This window comes from Acartia tonsa, chromosome 5 (genome assembly GCF_053477335.1).
Source record: "Acartia tonsa isolate MP-2025a chromosome 5, ASM5347733v1, whole genome shotgun sequence".
Classification (NCBI taxonomy): Eukaryota; Metazoa; Arthropoda; class Copepoda; order Calanoida; family Acartiidae; genus Acartia; species Acartia tonsa.
The window spans coordinates 47,503,099-47,520,114 of record NC_137264.1 but is presented as its reverse complement, the minus strand read 5'-3'; the positions used below and the strand labels follow the sequence as shown (position 1 = coordinate 47,520,114).

At 33.1% G+C, this 17,016-nt stretch overlaps 2 protein-coding genes across 2 annotated transcripts in view; both read right to left on the bottom strand.

Moving 5' to 3' along the window:
* PIG-C (phosphatidylinositol glycan anchor biosynthesis class C) overlaps positions 1-1,773 on the bottom strand; it is a 48,864-nt gene extending 47,091 nt beyond the window's left edge. Inside the window, exons 1-3 of the transcript XR_013879987.1 lie at positions 1,668-1,773; positions 972-1,041; positions 496-573 (exon numbers count right to left, since the gene is read on the bottom strand). The gene's annotated coding sequence lies outside the window, so the exon portion shown is untranslated. The remainder of the gene's footprint in view (positions 1-495; positions 574-971; positions 1,042-1,667) is intronic.
* Positions 1,718-17,016, bottom strand: part of Epg5 (ectopic P-granules autophagy protein 5) — a 58,768-nt gene continuing 43,469 nt past the window's right edge. Inside the window, exons 48-63 of the mRNA XM_080162618.1 lie at positions 16,612-16,754; positions 16,043-16,128; positions 15,643-15,782; positions 14,963-15,038; positions 13,527-13,661; positions 10,685-10,825; positions 10,190-10,301; positions 9,511-9,614; positions 8,984-9,071; positions 7,533-7,752; positions 6,612-6,879; positions 6,046-6,190; positions 5,671-5,759; positions 4,912-5,160; positions 4,196-4,266; positions 1,718-3,451 (exon numbers count right to left, since the gene is read on the bottom strand). Of these exons, the coding sequence (XP_080018744.1) occupies positions 3,383-3,451; positions 4,196-4,266; positions 4,912-5,160; positions 5,671-5,759; positions 6,046-6,190; positions 6,612-6,879; positions 7,533-7,752; positions 8,984-9,071; positions 9,511-9,614; positions 10,190-10,301; positions 10,685-10,825; positions 13,527-13,661; positions 14,963-15,038; positions 15,643-15,782; positions 16,043-16,128; positions 16,612-16,754 (2,136 nt within the window). The 3' untranslated portion in view covers positions 1,718-3,382. The remainder of the gene's footprint in view (positions 3,452-4,195; positions 4,267-4,911; positions 5,161-5,670; positions 5,760-6,045; positions 6,191-6,611; positions 6,880-7,532; positions 7,753-8,983; positions 9,072-9,510; positions 9,615-10,189; positions 10,302-10,684; positions 10,826-13,526; positions 13,662-14,962; positions 15,039-15,642; positions 15,783-16,042; positions 16,129-16,611; positions 16,755-17,016) is intronic.

Below are 17,016 nucleotides of genomic sequence, written 5' to 3'. Positions count from 1 at the left end.
TGTCTGAAGATCTTAATAAATACTTAACCCATTAGATTTTCTATTTTAGGTAAGAGTCGCATAGGTCCTGTGATGGTTTCAGGCTATTTATTTTAAGGTAGAAGTCTTGGGATAGGTTTAGCTGTTTTTCTAGCAGCAAGTAACATTTAAAGCAAAAAGAAATTGGAACTTAATTCAGTCTAATGGTAGAAATTAACGTTTTACAATAGTATATCCTTAACAAGACAAATTAGGCTAATCCTTCTATTATATACAAAAGAAAAATCATCTCGCGAATTTTATTGCCTTTTCCTTTTAAAAAATAAAATTAAAAGTGGAGGGGGTGGGGGATCAAGTGTCCCTAGTGGCCTCTAGGAGCGTAGCAGCTAGTAATTCATAAGTAATTCAGTTATTGTTGATTGAAACTAATGGTTGGCAGGCATGTACGGACAATAGGATGTATTTAGCTACAGAATTGCTACGCTGCTGGTAACGAAATATAAGGTAACGTATTACCTCAATAATGAGTTGATATCATTAGTGTCCAGATCTCCCATCCCAGCTCGTTGATACACATCAACTGATCTTACATTACTAAAATTGGATATATTATTACTTGGATCCAGGGACAAAGGAAAGTGATTCTTAAAAACAATTCTAAGTGAAAATTTCCCCACAAACATCTTCCCTCATTTCTCCCTCCTTCTTACCTACTTCCCTTCAGTTAACTCAAAAAAACAAGTTTTACGCCAACAAAATATATTATTTTCGGCAATTTCAAATGGAATTAATTGTCTGAATATCAGGCTAGGATCTTTCACTAGATTTTCATGTTCTCTAATAAAAAAAAAAAAACATGCAGTTGACTAGAATAACGACTCCCTCATCCCCTCCCCTCCTGCTGGATGAACGAATGGACAACATAATGATGAACATACCAACAAGTATAAAAGTAGCTGCGCTGATAAAAATTATCGAATATTGTTACCTACCTTATATTTTGAGTTGGAACATTGCCTCTTTGTAAATTTGTTAGTACAGTTGTAGCCCGTGTGCCAGGACCTACACATAGAAATATAGATAAGATTCGCCCTTAAAAGCTTATTTTGCCGTCAGTATTTTCCAAGAATTATTAGAAAATACGTAAATATTAGGATAGGGGGGAAATTATCGTTAATTTAGGTTGCTTTTCCCTCTGTCATTTACTGGTCAGTTTGTTTATCCAGTAGGAGGAGAGGGTATAGAGTAAAGGTGAGAATGGGAGATATCGTTATTTTAGCCAGCTAAAAGTACCACTTTATTCAAGTGCATAAAAATCTGGTGTAAAATCCAAGTAATAATAAATCCATTTTAAGGACAGACAGAAATTAAGAATAAAGTAAGGGGTTTAAGGGGATAAGATAATAGCCGTTAAATTCATGTATATCCCTAATGATGATCCACAAAATTAACTCCATATGTAGCTTACAATTAGCGGTTGAACCAATCAAAATTAACTCAATATGTAGCATACAATTAGCGGTTGAACCAATCAAAATTCAGTAAAAATCCCCAAAGTTATTACCTAAGCAAACAAATAAAAAAACGTTATTATAAAACTTTGGGGACTAGTGAAATAAACAGCCCAATGTCCCCTCCCTCCCTGAAATAAAGTATACTAAAAAGGAGAGGTAGATACATACACTTACCAACATTTGGGGTTTTAGGCCAAAAACTCATCCTTTCATATCATATCTAGTCTGAAAATATAAATTTCTGTTCCTGAATGCTTTTTCCTAGTTAACATGAGCTTTGCAAGCTTTATAGGCACAATATAATAATCAAAAATAAGAAGGGTTTAAATATTATACCATCTTTTTTTATATAATGTTTATGTATTTTGTTGTATTTTATCAGGAATCTAAAGGGATAAGACAATGGCCCTAAATTGATGTACATCAAGAATGAAAATGCACAAAATTTCCCCTTCTGAAGATTGCAATTAGTTGTTGAAACGTTTGGACATCCAACTCAATAAGCCAACCAATCAAAATTCAATAAAAGTCTCCAAAGTTGTTAAGCCAGAGAATTAGAAACGTTATTGCAAAACTTTGGGGACTAGTGTAATTAACAGCCTAATGTCCCTCTCCCTCCATGAAAAATATCACACAAACAATATACAATTAAAAAGGCAAAATATCTGTCCTCCAATAATGCATAATATGAATATAATATATGATTAATATGAAATAATATTAATGTACAGTAATGAATAATATGTAATATGTATAGATGAACTTATAAAATGACAAATAATTTACCAAAACATGATCAACAAAACAAAATGTTCAAAATTATTTTCACAAATATTAAAAAAAATTACACATTCTTTAGTTTTAAATATACAAAATTAATCAGAAAGAATATTTAATTTACTTTTATTTAAAGTAATTTAAGTAGATAAGATTCTTAAAAACAACCTAAAAGAAAATGAACAAATTTAAATATATTTCTTTTAAGGTTGGGCCGCATATTGAAAATGGCCAGATATCCGGCAAATTACCGGATAACCTGTCGGATAACCGGATATCCGGCATTATAAATCAGACGGGTATCCGGATAGTTTCAATAACCCCAACCCTAATTTCTTTGACAATATCAAATTTTTAGTAATCTCTTTTTTTGTGCGATTTTTAGTATTTGAAGAATTCATTGAAAAATTTAAAAATAGTTTTATTTAAATTTTGATGGAGGCATTTAAAGTAAATAATCGAAGATAAAATAATTATAATGCAATTTTTTATATGTGTACATATTAACTATACAATAATATTATAAAAACTAATTTTTACTACTGTAAATTTTAACTAAAAAACTGAGCTTTGAAAACAGGAACGCTAAGCCGAAGTGAAACAGTTTTTTTTATCACGGTGCTTGGCCGCGCTTATAAAAGTTAAATTAAAAATTGCGGATCCCCATCCCTGTATTATCAACAGAAAGCGATATGCATTGACTTTTGAAAGCATTTTTATAATCTACAATTGATTAGAAGCAGCTTTAGGCTTTTGTATTTATTTGCTAAATATGATGCATTTAGAATTTAATACTTTGATATTTATCTCAGTATTTACAATATACATTTTAAAATGTCTATATTTTTTTAACAACACTTTAAGTCAAATTTAAACTCAATTCTAATTTCAAAACCTTGCTTTAATAAATTATTTTATACTTTACAATTCCATTAGATTTCTGTAGGTTACATGAAGGAATAATTCATTTATAGAACTATATTTTTTCTCTAACTTTTTTGCTGTTGAATTATAGTAAGTCAAATACATATTTGTTTGAATTTTACCGATATAAATAGTTTTTTTTGTATAAAAAATCTCTCTCTAGCATAGATACAATATTTTTTTGTTATTTAATTTCTAAGATATAGTTCTGTGTATAGTTTGTCTATAACCAAATAATCCAAGAACAGTCCAGCATCCTAAAATTAATAATAGATATTTATCGCATCGTATAATAGACAGGTTTCCGCGGATATTAAAATATTAGAGTAAAACACTAAAGGGAGAAAGAGTTAAATATCTGTATCTCCCCATCGCAACCGCCTTTTGCAACCTTTCTATTTGGTCATTGAAATCAACCAATCGTGTCGCTTATATTAACTCAGCCAAGTAGTAGAAATTGATTTTAAAGCAGACGAAAATGGTCTTTGAAAAAGGAAGGGAGGTAGTTGTCTGTATATACATCTATACTATAGATCTGTTATTAAAATAAAATATTGTAGGATTAAAACTATTTTTGCTAGCCCTGAAAGGACGAAGCCCCAAACTAACAAAACTGGTAGGTATTAACATGATATTTTAACATTTGAAGAAAATTGTCAGTAAAATTAATAAATATACTTATTTGTGGTCATGTGACCTTACAAATATTAAATTTTACTCTCCCATCTATATGTCGGTATTGCCATAAAAAAACATAATTTTTTTTAACAAGGGTGACAACATTCGTATAAGCGAAGCTCTAAAATTGGACGGTATGACTAAGATTTAAATTAAATTTTTCTATTTTTATGATTTAAGGGATCATCATATAAAGTTTGAAGTCGATTGGGCAATTCTAACATACTTAAATTAAATAAAATAGCTAACTGTTACGTACACTAGGACAGACGTATGGACATACCCTAAGTATAGGAAAGCTTCGCGTTTAAAAATGAAACTACCTTGATTGTATTAGTTTCTACTTCTACTTGGTTCAGTACCCAGAATAATAAATCTTGAAATCCAGAAAAACCTAAAAAGTTTTAAATTTTTAAGCAAAAAAACTTTTAATTTTACATTCTAATGCCGTTGTGTGACTAATCAAACATAAACAACCGCTGTATTCAAAGGGACAGAAAGATACTGTTAAAAAAATACTTCAAACCATCCAAAGAAAGCTAAAATTTGAAGGTGAAGTAGCCTAAAACCATCTAGGGACCTATATGAAGCTTACCTAAAATAGAGAACCCACCCAGTTCAGTAGTTATTGAGATCCTAAGCTTCAGACAAAAACCCTTACTACATTATACATATAACAGGACTAGTTACTTCGCCCCTAGAAAGCTAAGAAGCTACCCTGTTAAGGAGAACCATACGGCTTCAGCGGTTAGCAAGATCCTTCGGTACAGACACAGACTTACAGAGATTCCTTTACTTTATTGTAATAGCGGTTGCGCCCCTAGCATCTAGGGGCTCTATATTCGAAGGGCAGAATAATAGCCTGAAACCATACCAGACTTATTTTAAAATAAATTAAATAGCCTAAAACCATCTCAGAGCCTATCCTATAATAGGCTTCACTGTTAAGAAAAATCATATCAGTTTGGCGGTTAGCGAGATCCTTCGCTACAGACAGCTTATTACTTTATATTATATGAGGATTAACACAAAAATTTACCTTTATTTGACTTAAACGATTTCAATTTTTCAAGTTGACCCTTCATTTCCGGTGTGTTTAGTGTAGCAGTTTTAGCCGCTAAGCGGCTACTGGTACTTGCAGCTTCCGCATTTTCAGCCGCTGCACCGCTGTCAATATCCATTATCTTTTCAATGAGCCTAGTTTTGTCAGCATCCATGAGTGTGCGCAGAAAGATGGCTAACGCGCGTGCAAGAAATTTTCCTCTCAGAGATTGCGCGTTGGAATTACCTGGATAAATTAAATCAAAGTTAGTAAAAAAATAAAGACACAAGGATGACAAAATCCATAAAAGTGAAGATCTGAAACGGTAGGACAAACGAACATTAACACTTGTAGAATGTCAGAACTGAATAAAAAGAATATAAATGCATTAGTCTAAACAAAATTGTAAGTAAATTTGCTGAGAGACTGTTCAAATACAGGATACTGTTTTTTAAGGACATACTAACATTTTTAAGGCTTTATTAAATGACTCTAATTTGGTTAGTAAGATTAGAGTTCCTGTAATTTGTAAAACTATTAACACCAGGGAGGTAGGGGAGGGTACAATGGACTTTAAATTATATCAGTATTCAAAGTTTTATAATAACATTATCCTATTCGTTGCCTCAACAACTTTGGACGCTTTTGAATTTTAATTGGTAAGTTCAAAACTAATAGGTAGTGTCCAAACTTTTTAACAAAAGATCTAATCTAAAGAAGGGGTATTTTTGATTATCATAATTGGAGCAACCTTACCTAAACCAATAGCACCGAGAATATTTCTGCCCCAACTTTGTGAACTTTCAGCTGCTTGGATCAACAACTCTGAGAACTGGGACAAACATCTACAAAGGAAATGTATTTTCTACAGATAATCGTTTAAAAACTTGACTACATATGATTGTATATTTCTAAAATCATCAATTTATAATTCATTTATATTTTAGATTTGAAAAAAAAACTTTGGGGGGATGGTGGTACCCTCCCTTAAAATAGTTATAAACCTTCCCAGGACCTAGAAGAAGCTACTTTGTACAGGAGAACCATACCGGCTAAGTGGTTTGCGGAAACCTTTGGTACAAACAAACATCCTGTTACTTTTATATAAGGATTGGATTCAATTTATTATACCTTAAAGGCCAGCCAGCATCTTTGCCATACTCGAACTGTCTCTGAATAACAAGGATAAGTTTCTTGTAGAGCAAGGGAAGCTGGGGCTCCACCTCCTGTCCGACATTCTCAGTCAATAGTCGTAGGAACTCTAATATGGTAGAGCCTAAAAGTAAATTAGAGATAAATTCTTTACTCCTTAAAATCTATTCTAAACTAAGCTTACATATTAATATGACCCTATCTTATTATGCATAGTAATGTTTTATGTTAAATCTTGATATGTATTTATATCTGATCTTGATATTCGTATTTACACTTACTACGGAAGCTTTTACATTGGTACGGGAAGCTGGTTTCTAGGTCTATTGGTTGGTTTTTAGGTCTAGAAGGTTTTATTCAATTTTAGACTGATGCTTTAGTCAATTATGGGAGGAAGAGTAGTAAAATAGTCTAAAACCTTTACAAAAATAACTTGATGAGAAATCTCTACAGACATACAAAACCTTAATACTGTATGAAATAGGATACATGTAAGAAATTAGAAAATTAACAAAATTAGAATTTAATCAAAAATATTTCTTTACCTAAAGCTTGTTCTTCTTCAATATTAAGACAGTCCGCCTGTTTAAGATCCACATAGGCATACAGTACCAGAACATGTCCAGCTCCAAGGGCTCTGTCCAGCAGCAGCTTCACAGGCGGCCCTGCCAGCGGCCACCTCATGATACTCCGCACATACGCCCAGGATGGCCGTCCGTCCTCATTTTGGAAATATGCCCCCAAGATTGATTCCATCAAGGCGCTGGCAAATTTTTCGTCTTTTACTGTTGGTCCAATTTGACTTAGAAACGCCTAAAATTTAAAACTTCGGATTTTTTTAAAGACATAAGAGAATAGTTATTTATCGCATCGCATAATAAACAGCTTTCCGCGGATATAAAAAGTACAATCATAAGATTAAAACCAGGTTTGTTAGCCCCGAGATGCCGAAGGCGCGATCTAACAAAACTGGTTTTTATCGTATGATTGTTATTTTTCTCTTCAACTTAAAACTGAACCTCAGTGTACAATGGAATATTTTTATGATCGCCGGTCCTACCTTATACTATACGATTATACAATAAGGGGGAGGGGGGATTTAAGTATAATGCATGTCATATTCAGGCAGAGGTTAGGTTATTCAGGAAGCTCCGGTTGGGAATGCTGGAATAATATTTGATACCTACTCAATACTATGATGAATAATACTAGATATCTGTATCTCATATGTATATGTACATGACATTGAAGCAATTGAGATTATATAGAGAAATACTCTCTAAATCAGGAAATAGTATAACATCGGACAACCAACCCAGTCATTCACATAAATAATGAGTCAGTTATAGGTAAATAGTTCCATTTCTTAGCTTTCATCGATATTTGTCTGCTAGAATTTCCTTTTAAAGTTTGAAGGATAATGGGGTCATATATACCATGATCAAGTATAGTGCTTTAATGTTTACCTGGATGACAAAAGCCGCAGGTAGTGAGTGTGCCGACGACGTGTTGACCAGCCAAGACTGTGTGACTGTCAGCGCAGAGCCAGGCAGCACAGAGCTTGTCGTTGTGTTGAACAAATTCAGATAATCCTTGACCATGGCTTCAGCGCACAGTACAGTGCCCGCGGTGTTGATCTCATCCAATAATTTTCTTAGCGTGGTGTGAAGAGCGGGCTGATTTAGACTAAAAAAAGGACTATTATATTCAATGGATTTATTATTACATGAATCTTACACCAGACTATCATGTACTCTAGTAAATTGAAACTTGTAGCTGGCTAAAATAACAATCCACCGCCTCTACCCCATCCCCTCCCATCGTACTGGATGAACGAACTGATCAATAAGTAATGCTCATGTTAGCAACCTATAATGACGACAATTTTTCCCCTGTCATAATACTTATCCACGTTAGGGGATTTTTTCCCCCCGGCTCTTTTTGAAATTCAACTAGTGCAGTTGCAATTATTATGCCTTTTGGTGAAAAAACACTTGTGTAAAAATTTTAACCATTTTGGACAAGTATTATGCCCAGTAATTTCACTTTGAAATTTTGACGCCCCCCTTATGGGGGTAAAAAAATCATTGGATCAGAACTATGGCTTCATGGTGCTTCCTGAATAGGTCTTGAGGGGTAGAATTAGGAATTTTTGAAATTTTCTAAAAATCTCGTTCCTAGCCTGAGAAAAGTTCAAAAAACCCTTTAAAAACGCTATTTTTGAAAATTGGCCGATTTTTAGAGGTTTTTTGAACTTTTCTAAGGCTAGGAACGAGATATTTTGAAAATTTCAAAAATTCCTGATTCTACTCCTCAAGACCTATTCAGGGAGTACCATGAAGCCATAGTTCTGATCCAATGATTTTTTTACCCCCATAAGGGGGGCGTCAAAATTTCAAAGTGAAATTACTGGGCATAATACTTGTCCAAAATGGTTAAAATTTTAACACAAGTGTTTTTTCACCAAAAGACATAATAATTGCAACTGCACTAGTTGAATTTCAAAAAAAGCCGGGGAAAAAAATCCTCTAATCCACGTAGTATATTCTACATACATTATTATTGATATCACTACGTAGCGCAGCAATAACAAGTTTATTAACAATATTAACAATTATACAGCAGATAGCTTCGCTATCAAAAGTCAGGGATCTTAAGGGATAAGACAATGGCCGATAAATTAAAGTACATCCCCTATAATACACAAAATTACCATTCTGTATATTAAAATAAGTGGTCGGTTTCGTTTGGACACTCAACTTAAAGAACCATCTAGTCAAAATTTAATATAAGTGCCTAAAGTTGTTAAGCCACCGAATAAGAAAATGTTATTAAAAATCTTTGGGGACTAGTGTAATAAACAGCCTAATGTCCCCTCCCTGCCTGATTAAAAGTAATAAATAAAACAATATCTAACCTTAGAAAATTTTTCTGTTTGTTACAAACCATAGTCAGCAGCTTGGTGCAACACTTCACCCACACTATCTGTTTTCGTTCAGCATTACCTGTGACAAAATTATATTTGTTTAGATTATTATTTCATATTATTTTATCATAAGACGACATTTTAAGGTATATAATATTACGCGGCAATCGCACACCCTGCTTTACAATCAGCTGATCTTTGTTTACATTTGAATATTGTTAATTGTCATTTGACTTGCAATGTGAATGGTTCACAGCTAATTTGTAATGCTTAAATTAATGTTGTTCCATTAGAATTCATTGTGATAAATAGTTTACTTTTTGATCTATATGCTTTTAAGGATTGTTTGTCTTATTCATGACTGACTTGTAATATTTTCAGACATTCTAAAGCTTTCTTTTAGAACAGACTTAATGTTTAATTATTTGGTAAATTAACATATAAAACGTATCTAAATAATATAAATCATGGTCTCTTTATTATTTATTTTAAGATAAGTAAGTTACTTTATACATTACCATTCAGAGGGATTTGGTTGGGAACAAACTCCGAGGCGGCTACAAATAAGCGGATCACAGCCGCGTCCACGGGATTACGCTCCTTGTGCTTTACAATACATCTGACACGGGATTAGTACTTGATTATCTTACAGTTTTATTTTCTTTTGGTTAAAATGGAATTAAAATAAAAAAATTAATAACTACTACCTAACTAGTTAAGATTTAGCGATATGCAATCCAGGGATGTAAGGGGATAAGACAATTGCCCTTGAATTGATGTACACTGTTTATCCACAATGATAATAGCAATACACAAAAATACACCTTCTGTAGATTACAAATTAGTGGTTAAAACATTTGGACACTCAACTTAGTGAACCAATTGAACAAAATTCAATTTTAGTCCCCAAAGTTGTTCAGCCAACGAATAAAAAAAAACTTTGGGGACTATTGTAATAAAAAACCTTATGTCCTCTATCGCCCTGGCGATATAAAAAACTTTTCGAAAACAAAATGTTCACATTTGGTTCATGAAGTTAAGTTATTTCAAAATTTGAAATTAAGTACCTAACCTATGTTTATCGATTTTTTTAAAACTCGGAGGAATCTTCGTTTACTCTACAGAAAATGAAGCTTGTAAAAGAAAAACATTTTTAACATAAGATATCTAAATCAAATGATTCAAGTACTATTCCTGCAGTCTACACTCATGACGTACCACTGAGCCAATGCTTCATAATGGCTGGCAGCATCTACATAACTCCAATCCCAGGATTCAGATTGGGTTATGATGCTTAGTAGACGCCCACCTGACAAATAATATACATTTTTGAAATAAATTGTGGCGGGGGGATTGTTTTCTTTCGGATCATAGACCAAAAACGAAGTATTTTCACAATAGCTTTTGATAGGTTATTTTTACTTTTTAGGTTAAGTTATTACATATTTTAGGTTATTGTTTGCCCTGCAGGGTTATCCCCCCCCCCCCCCTCGAAATTCATGTACATTTCCAATAAGGATACACAAAATTACCTCTTCTATAGATTAAAATTAAAGCGTTTAAAACGTTATATTACTTAACTTAATTAACCAACCAATCAAAATTCACTAAAGTCCCCAATGTTGTTAAGCCTACTTATAAGAAAACGTTATAATAAATCTTTGGGAACCCTCTCTTTCTGACAAATATTACCTTGTCTAACAGAAGGTTCGCTGGACAGCTTGACCATCAAACAAAACAGGGCAGGCAACAGCTTTTTCATAACATCAACATTTCCCCCCTTGATCTTCTCGTTAATAACATGCTGCCATTCTATTTGTATAAAGATGGCGCCTAGAAAATGGATTAGTATGCAATTACTTCCGCAGTAAATGATTTAGAGTTAATTATACATGATATAATAGTTATTTCTCGCATTGTATTATAGACAGCTTTCCGCGGATATTGAAATAAAAAATTATAAGATTGGTTTTGTTAGCCCGGAGAAAAAATTGACTGCAATACGATGCTATTCATGATTTTTCAGTATGGCTGAGAACCGATTCTAATCCAGCGGATATTCATCGGTTCTAAAGCTATACTGGAAATAATAATAATTAATCAATAACAACTCTAAAAAGCAAAATTATATCAGAGAGGAGGTAGGGGGGCATTTTGCAGTTGCTTCACACAGCTTCCGGTATGGATTTAGGCTATTTTAATTTTTAGTAAGTCTTGTTATGGTATTAGTAGCCTCTGTAGCTATGGGTTAAGGCGTTTAAAATAAAATACAGGGTGGTCACAGACTTTTTTTCAAAATAGTATAAAATAGTATGCAAAAAAAGTAAATAGTATGCAATAGTATGTAAATTTTTAAAAAATAGTATGCAGTAGTATATAAATTTTAAAAAAATAGTATGAAATAGTATGCATTTTAAACAAAATAGTATGAAATAGCAAGCATTTAAAACACTATAGGGCCTTAAAATGTTGGTTAGCTATCAGTAATTTGAAATGTCCGTCTGTCCGTATGTCTTAGTTTGGGGGAAACGTGATTTTCTCGGCTCCTATAAAAGATAAAAGGCTGAAATTTTTAGACAACATTCCCATTATTAAGGAGCACAATTAACTATAAAACATCAATGGTGGTAGGACCGCTTTTTAGCAGGTTTTAGGCTATTTTTGTATTTTTCACATTTTTCTCCATATCTTTGGTGTTTATGGTCCAATTTCCAAAAATTTTTCAGTTGTAGAATCAAAATTAAATTTCCTGTCGTTTCAAGAAAACAACTATGACGGTCAGACTGCCTTTAAGCAGGTTTTAGGCTATTTTTGTATTTTTCACATTTTTCTTCATACCTTTGGTGTTTATGGCCCGATTTCCGAAGTTTTTCAGTTATATATATCAAAATTAAATTTCTTTTCGTTTCAAGAAAACATCAATAGCGGTCAGAATGTAGCGCAGCGATAAAACTAAATACTGAAATAAAACTGATATACTAGATATGGCATATTTATTTAAAGTTGATCGACACATTCCAATAGTATACAATTGATTCTAAATTCTTAAAACCAGCCTATCTATGATTAGAAAGTACGTAGCATTTTTAACATTTTTCATATAGACAGTAGCTGCGCTATTTCAAGTTGTGTATGTTCAATTTATACTTTTTACGTCAATATATTGTCGCGACAGGTTATGTTTAGTGTCAGTATATTGTTTACCTTTACTACAGCTGGGAGTTTTTTTAAGTGCTGCTTTTCTATAAATAGGTTCTCATGTATGTCCGTCCGTACGTAACGGATAGCTCTTGACGATAATTTAGGTATGTTAAAGTTGTCCTATTGTTTTCAAACTGCATTATATGATGTCCGAAACCGTTAGATACTTTATAATTATTGTCAGTATGATTTAATTATGATTCAAAGGAAGATTAGCCACAATTTTATGAACGATTATTTTTAGTTTAATTTTTATCCTATAATATAAGTAGTAGGTAAGTTTGTTTTTCTAAAGCCAAAAGTATGTTGGTCCTAATCGGTTATACTTTTCATCTAAGCTCATAAAAAACTTGGTTGGTTTTAAGCTATTTTCCTGAGGCGAGGGGCGAAGCAACAAGTGTTATGTAATTGATAAATCAACCCTATCATCTAATTGCAAAAGGGGGGGGGGGGGGAGAAATGTGGTGACTCGTCACACGTGACACGACATACCAGCAATTTTATTTTGGGTGCTACTCCCTTAGTTTTAGAGATAAATGGGTGAAATCTTTTTGGTTGTGTCACTAATTACCCCAAGTTTTGGTATCTTTCAAAAAAAATCTTTACATTGAATGTAGAAATACCAATAACTTTCAATAAAGGTACAACAATCTAAACTGAAAGACTACTTTCTTCTGGAAACATTTCTAAAAAAAAATTGAAAACAAAGTAGCGATTTTGCCGTATTTTCACAGTAGCATTTGATAGGTTATTTTAGGTTAGGTAAGTGTTAATGATTGCCCCGCAGGGTTAGAGCCCCCCGCAGGGACTAGAAATAGGAGAAAAGATACTGTGAAAATGCGATGAAACCTGCTACTTGGCTTTCTTTTCATGATCAAAAAAATCAGTTTGTTTTAGTTACCTAAAAATTGAAGATTTATCTGAAATCCAAAGAAATAGTGGAAATAGTATGCAATTTTGGACAATAGTGGAAATAGCATATTTTTTTTGGAATAGTTTGCATAGTATGCAAAAATAGTGGAAATAGTATGTTTGTGGCCAGCCTGAAAATAACTGGTGAAAAGCCAGAAACGGGACTATGGACAATAATGTATGGGCAGCAATGAAAAACAAATTTTACTAAATGGACAGGTAGCACGTGACATAAGGACAAAGGTCGAAAAGTTATTGAAAGTTCCTGTAATAGAAGATAATCCACTTTTTATAAATAAATTATTTAGGAAAAGGTTAGGGTATAGTCCCTTTCGTGACTCTTAAGGGGCGTTGCCACGAAAGGGACTATACATGAATGTTGCATATTATTGACAAAAACTGTGCGAAAATAATTGCAAACCTAGAAAAGCATGTGATTGTGGAAGGAACTTTGTGATGATTTTTGTCATGGCCTCTATGTCCTTTAGCTCAGGTAGAAAGTCTTTCCAGTTGAGCGCTGACAGGGCTGGATGAACCACTCCGTATATATGGTCCTAAGCATTTTTTGTGTTTTATACAAAATTATTTAGGATTTTTGTCAGAACCAGGAGATTTTAATTTTGAAATAGAGCTACTTATGTTGGTTTTAATCCATTTTACTTCTCTAGGTTTAGGACATAAAAAGAAGTTTATATTATTTACTTCTTGCATATTTTAGGTTATAAAAACTAAGCATTTAATGTGATTTCTCATAGCTACTGTTTTATCTAGCTTCGCTTCTAAAGTTCTAGGGATGTTGTTATCCTCGATATTTTAAAGTTTTTATTAAAAACGCAGTTACTCTTTAACAAAGATGGTTAGACAGTCACTAAGAAGTATCTATACATAACATACAAAAATTCCCTTTGAGTTACTAATTACCTAGGTATTAAATAATTCATGTTTATGTAGGTATTTATATATCAAAGAAAGGGAAAGGTAGGTTGCGGGTAAATTCCGTAATGGTGTGTGTTTTAAGGCCTAAAAACAGGAGTAGAACAATAATATTCTTTAAATATGTGTATTCCTTATTGAATAGAACCTTAGACAACATTTTTTTCTAAAGTTAACGATACCTAAAAATTGTTAAAGAAACCTGAAATTTTACCGAAAGCTTTGCTAATGTCAAGCTAAAAAAAATTAATTTTTAACATATAATACATAGAATTACAATGGACAATCGAATAATGTTCTAAAAAATTAATATCTTTGAAATAATATGCATTATTTCTAATTTTTGAAGCTCTTTCCAATATTTTTTTTTAATTGTCAATTTGACATGAGCGAAGCATTCGATGAATTTTCCGGGTTTTTAAAAAATTTTAACTTAAAACTTTTTTTGTCTATAGTTCTTTTCAATAAGGAATACACATATTTAGTAAATATTATCGTTCTACTCCTGTTTTTAGGCCTTAAAACACACACATTTACGGAATTTACCCGCAACCTACCTTTCCCTTTCTAAAAATAACTTTAATAGTTTAATTTTGTTTAATAAAAAAATCTATTGTTGCTGCTCTTTTAATGGATTTATTTGTCCAGATTTAGTAAACCCGCGGGCGTAGCTCAAAACGTAGCGCATCCGCTCGTAGTCGGGGAAGTGATAGGTTCGAATCTAGGCCCAACACCGCGTCATAACTCGTTAAGACGTTAAAAATGGATCCTATTGCTTTTATGTCAGGTGCATGTCTGTTGACGTTAATTAATCTAATATACAATAGGAGGCGTTAGATTCTTTGGATTCTCTAGATGATCATTTGAAATCGTAGGAGAATCCCGCCCCAATGGTTTTATTTTATCTAAACACTAAAAATTCCTTAGTTTCTGGCATGGCATAGTAGGTAGTATACATGTGAAGTATATTACTCAGCATTCTGTTTGCACTGTAGCTTGTCTAAGAACATTATTATTAACTAATATCTTGTATAATCTTAAGTAATAAGATAGTGAATGATGAATTGATGTATGTACGTACACCCTCAAATGTAATGTTGTACACTCCTTCTGTAGATTAAAATGCTTGGTCTAGAAGTTTGAACTAACCAATCAATATTTTTAATATAAGTACCCATTGCCTAAGAGATTATTCCTATAAAATTTACTGTCCCCCTTAACCTCTACCTGCTCGTGAGGCAAGACTCAGTATTTTGGCAGTTATCGTCTCAAGATCACTAATCTTTTACATCTAAAGCTTAAACCAGAGAGAGAGGGGAAAGTGGGCTGTTTGTTACACTGGTTCCCAAAGTTTTATAATAACGTTTTCATATTCGTTGGCTTAACAACTTTGGGGACTCTAGTGAATTTTGATTAGTTGATTCATTTAGAGTGTTCAATTGTTTCAACCACTAATTTTAATCTACATTAAGGGTTAATTTTGTGTATCATCATTGGGGATGTATATCACTTAATCGGCCAATGTCTTATCCCTTTAGATCCTTGGCTTAAACTTTATGTTTATGATTTATCCGGAAGGCTAATGATAATGTTAATATTAATGCCTGAAGCAGCGGATGTATACAGCTGATGGCCGCATCCAGCATGAGCTTGGCGTGGCCGCTGTCCCCAGGTATCCATGGCATCAGGGAGCTGCCCTGGTCACTCAGCTGCTGGATCCAGCTGGCCGTTGCCTGCAGAGCTCCTACAATTTTTTTTCATTTGAGACACTTAATAATAATAAAGTCCTAATAATAAATTAAGCAAAAAACAAACGAAAACCAAATTAGGATAGCTACTTAAATATAAACAATTCAAAAGCAGAATTATATAATGCCTATTCCAATTTCATGGTTAATTTTCCCCCGTAAATTTTTGCAGATAAACCAGATTAAACATAAACAATGTATCTGAGATATAATTTTTTTTTTAAATTATGGCTCAAAGCCAGTTCTATTCCAATACCTGGATTTATTGGACAGATCCAAGGATCAAACAATGTTTTGAGATGTTTCCACAGGTAGGCAATACTCTCAGCTGATAAAGCTCCTACCACGTCAATTTTAAATGGAAGCAGAAGAAACGAAATTTTTAAAACTTAAATAAAATACTAGCGGCTTCCCCCTAGCCTCTAGGGACTTTGCCTCAAGAGGTAATTGAAAAAAGAAAGAAAAAAATGAGGTACATACAAAAAATGGGGGGATTTTTTTTTGGGGGGAGGGGGATGTCCCACCCCCCAGAAAATGGCATAAAACCACCACAGGACCAGTAGGTATATTCCCTGAAGAATAGAACCCAATCGGTTCAGCGGTTACCGAGATCTTAAGCTTCAGACAGACGGACAGATAGACATCGTTCTACTTTAATTTATACCTAGATAAAATATATAAAAATATTTTATATTGCTTATAAAACATTGCTTTTATGTGCACTAGTAGTAATTTTGTGTATCATTATTGGGGATGTACATCAATTTATCGGCCATTGTTTTATCCTTTTAGATTCCTGACTTCCACATAAAAATCTCCATTCCTTGTTCTTCAGCTAATCTCTTGCAGACCAGCTGATTTCCCAGGAGTAGGAACAAATATGACAGAGGCTTGATGTAACATCTGTACTTCGGGTACAGCCCGTACAGACCAAAGTTTAGTCGGTCCTTCTCAAAATGCATTGAAACCTGTAAAAGTTTTGGGATCATGGAAAGAAAACGATTAGCAGGTTTCGTCGCATTTTCACAGTAGCTTTTCTCTTAGTTCAAGCCCCTGTTGGGCAATCATTAACATTCACTTAACCTAACCTAAAATAACCTATCAAAAGCTACTCTAAAAATAAGACGAAACCTGATACTTAATTTTCTTTCTATGATTAAAGTTTTGTATTAGTAATAAAAGGTGCTAAAATAATCATTTTTGCACAGAGCACTAGATATATTATCATAA